This window comes from Trypanosoma grayi, assembly GCF_000691245.1.
Source record: "Trypanosoma grayi strain ANR4 Tgr_283_V1, whole genome shotgun sequence".
NCBI classification, from domain to species: Eukaryota; Euglenozoa; class Kinetoplastea; order Trypanosomatida; family Trypanosomatidae; genus Trypanosoma; species Trypanosoma grayi.
Window position 1 is genome coordinate 1 of NW_008825902.1, and position 3,827 is coordinate 3,827.

Below are 3,827 nucleotides of genomic sequence, written 5' to 3' on the forward strand. Positions count from 1 at the left end.
CCGCCAGCACCGGAGTTGAGGTGTCGATCTGCTACAACGCCTTTGGCGAGCCGAAGAATCCATGTGTGCTGCTGGTGATGGGACTGAACGGCCCCGGCGCATTGTGGCACGACAACTTCTGTGAGCGTATCGCAGACGCCGGGTACTACGTGATCCGCTACGACAACCGTGACGTTGGTCTTTCAACGCACTTCACGGAATTCCCCGCACCGAATGTGCTGCGCATGGCCTTGCCGCGCTCCATGGCGTACGGTGAGTGTGTGCCGTACACATTGGAGGACATGGCCGCGGACGGAATGAACCTCCTCACCGCGCTCGGCATCAACGAGGCGCACGTGGTGGGCTGCAGCATGGGCGGCATGATTGTGCAGATCATGGCTACTCACTACCCGAAACGCGTGCGGAGCCTCACCATTATCTTCTCGCACACGGGATCCTCAAAGCGGGTGAAGGAGAGCTGGGCGGCGCGGCTGTGGTTCCTCGATAAGCCCGCCAGCTCGTCATTGGAGGATATGGTCGAGTTCAAGTGCCGGATTGCGCGTCGTCTTTGCGGCCCCAACTACGTGTTCGAGGAGAAAGAGTGTAAAGACCTCGCAAGGTCGCTGCTGCAACGCGCACCGGAAGATCCTATGGGAATGCGTCGCCAACTAGCTGCAATACAGCGGGCAAAGTGCCGTGCGGAGGCACTGAAGACGGTGAAGGTACCGACGCTGGTGATACACGGGATGATGGATCAACTGATCCCGTACGAGAACGGCGTGCAGATTGCGAGTTTGATTGGAAGACCGGCAAAACTGGTTTTGTATCCGCTTATGAGCCACTCCCTACCCGATGAGCTGATGCCCAGCATGACGCAGGAGATTATATGGAACGCGCAAAGACCAACCACAGATGCTTAACGGCAGAATACTTCTGCTATCACTATTAGTACTTGCACAACTATATGAACCTGGTTCTTTTTGACCACTTTGCTTGGGTTGTGGTGCTGCGGCGCACACTTCGTTCGCTACAGGACGTGTGCGTGTGTGTGTCTGTGTGTGCTGCCATGAGATATTTTTCCCGTGCTTCTTTTTTCTTCTTGTTAATTTCCCAAGCGTGCTTCCTCTTCGTTTCGCATGGAAGACGTGTTTGTCGGGTACAACACGGACACATTTTCGTGTGGAAGGCGTCGCATGCGAAGCGGCCAGTAGGGGCTTGACTGGTGTTCCTCCCCGCGGGGGAGTGCGTGGCACACATGGCTACACACCTTTCAGCAGCTATCTGTGCAACTGGGTCAGTGAAAAAAAGGAAAATAAGAGAAAAGAAAATCAAGTCAAATCAGTTTGTTGAAGGGATTGGACGGATCCTTTTTTTTTTGTTTGCTGTGTGTGTGTGTGTGTGTGCTTTTCTTCTTTGGACGGCTGTGCTGGCTCCAGTAAATCTCTGCCGATGCGGCTGTGCCTTGCCCACATGCACAGCCCGCCGCCGCATGGTGCCTTTCGTGTCCTCCAGAGTTTTTTTGTTTTGCGTTGTCGCCCCCTGCCAGTGTGTGTGTTCTAGGCGATATACGCGGCCGCGACGCGAGAAGGAAGGCATAGTGCAACACAGCAGTCTATAGTCGGTGCATCCCCACCCATACAGATTTATACAGATTTATATATAGATCTCAAACTCCACCAATACATCTTTCAAAAGGCGTGGGCAGAAACAACAACAACAACAACATCACCAGGAACACGAAATAATAACAAAAAAAAAGGAAAATGAAATCAACCATGCGCTCAGCGGAGCACTTAACATTTGTGCGGTATTGTACATCAAGTGATATGCGCATTGAGTTGTGCTATCAGTGCTTTGGCGACCCGTGCAAGAAAATGCCGGTGGTGCTTCTCATCGGTGGGCTTAACATGCAAATGTATGCCTGGGATGAGGCTTTCTGCGAGGAACTAGTGGCGCAGAACTTCTTCGTGGTGCGTTTCGACAATCGAGATATTGGGCTTTCGACCAAGATTGAGCAACGTGGAAGTATTATACCTGCACGCCTCTTTCTCCCACAGACGCTTGCCTTTGGTGAGCGTCTCCCATATACGATTGAGGACATGGCGCGCGACGCCCTGGCTCTGTTGGACGCCCTAGGCATCACCTACGCACACGTGATGGGCATTAGCATGGGTGGCATGATTGCGCAGACGGTGGCGCTTCTTTCGCCGCACCGCACGCTTAGTTTGACGAGCATCATGTCCACTACTAACGCACGCGACCTCCCCGACCCACAGCTGTGGGTGAAGGTATTGCTGCTGCGAAAGCCGCCCACGAACTGCACTCTTGAAGAACTGCTGGACTTCCGCGTGGAGACCTTGAAGAGGCTCCTGAGCGGTGCCCTTCCTGTTGACGAGGAGTACCTGAAGCTGCGGTATTTGATTTCATTGCGACGAAGTGCCTACTCCGCCGGTCTCATTCGCCAGGCCGCGGCAATTCGTAGGTGCCCTGGGCGCGACGAGGCACTCCGTTCATTGTCCTGCCCAGCGCTGGTGGTCCATGGCGTGAAGGACGTGCTGATGCCACCGGCCCACGGCTACCGCACCGCGTCAATGATACCGCAGGCTAAGTTGCTCACGCTAGAGAGTATGGGGCACTACTTTCACCCTGCCTTCTTTGGCACCATAGTTTCCGATTTTGTTGCTGTCGCCAACGCAGCGAGTGAAAACGGCTCATTGATGGCGCGCTTTGGGTTTGAAATCCCCACCTGTATGCCGCTGCTGCAGGGCACGGTGATGCCGGATTGCGCAGAGCAGATGCTGGAGCGGTCTTTCCGCGGCACGACGGAGGGTGTGCCCGTCCAGACAACGCCGATCGACACGTCAGCGGAGGCGACGAAAAACACCTCGCTTGCGGCGTTGGACATCATGGCGGTCGACGACTGCGACACGAGTGGCATGGACGCATCGGGCATTATGGCCGAGGAGCTGCGGATGAATATACTGGGCGAGCAGGTGGCGGAGGCATCTATCCTCAGTATGCCGGAGGAGCTGAAGCGAAAGCTCGCAAGCGAAGCTGAGGATGCGGCGTGAGGGGCAACAGAGCCGAAGTGGACGGAAACACGCTTTTATTATTATTGTTGTTGTTGTTGTTGTGGTGGTGGTGGTGATGGCGGTGATCACCAATTCGAAGCAATGCGCCTCCCTCCCCCCTCCCTCCCCCCTTCGCTGCAACGGGCACTCGAAGAAAAAAGAACGAAAGAAAGCTTCATCGTGTGTGGGTGCACGGGCGAAATGGCTGTCTTCAAAGGAGACGCGGGGGGAGGCTTNAGAAAAAAGAACGAAAGAAAGCTTCATCGTGTGTGGGTGCACGGGCGAAATGGCTGTCTTCAAAGGAGACGCGGGGGGAGGCTTTGCCTTTTTGTTGCTGTTGTTGTTGTTGTTGTTGTTTGTTTCGTTTTTACCTTTCTTTGTCTTCTTTGCTTTCATGGCGTGCGGCCTCACGACGCTCCGGCAGTGAGAGCGCCGCCACCGAATGGAAACAGCAACAACAACGACGACTAAAAAAAAAAAAAAAACCGAAGGGAAACGCAAAAGAAAAGGGAGGAAAAGAAAAAGAAAACAGACGCCACGCCATCTTCGCCCCCGCAGCAGCACGCGTTAAGTGGCGTCTGTGGCGCTTTTCCCAACAGCCCTCCTTTTTTTTTTTCGCTTTGTTTTAGGTTCAGACATATACCCCCACAGGATGTATTCCTCTCGCTCCATCTCTCTCTATCCATCTCTCTATCTCGCTTCGCCTGCCTCGCACATTCCCGCTTGTGGCGCTCCCGCTGGCTTCTCTGCTTTACTTTCCTTTTTTTTTTTTTGTTT

The 3,827-nt window shown here is 54.1% G+C and overlaps 2 protein-coding genes across 2 annotated transcripts; both read left to right on the forward strand.

Annotated features, from left to right (window-relative positions):
• Nucleotides 1-77: 77 nt before the first annotated feature.
• DQ04_02831000 (hydrolase, alpha/beta fold family) lies at nt 78-899 on the forward strand (the record flags this gene model as incomplete). The annotated part of the gene is made up of 1 exon (XM_009312257.1): nt 78-899. One exon carries the CDS (start codon nt 78-80, stop codon nt 897-899), a length of 822 nt encoding a protein of 273 aa, XP_009310532.1.
• Nucleotides 900-1,754: 855 nt separating this feature from the next.
• DQ04_02831010 (hydrolase-like protein) lies at nt 1,755-3,050 on the forward strand (the record flags this gene model as incomplete). Its single annotated transcript, XM_009312258.1, has 1 exon — nt 1,755-3,050. The coding sequence occupies one exon, from the start codon at nt 1,755-1,757 to the stop codon at nt 3,048-3,050; it is 1,296 nt and encodes a 431-aa protein (XP_009310533.1).
• Between the last annotated feature and the right edge of the window lie 777 nt (nt 3,051-3,827).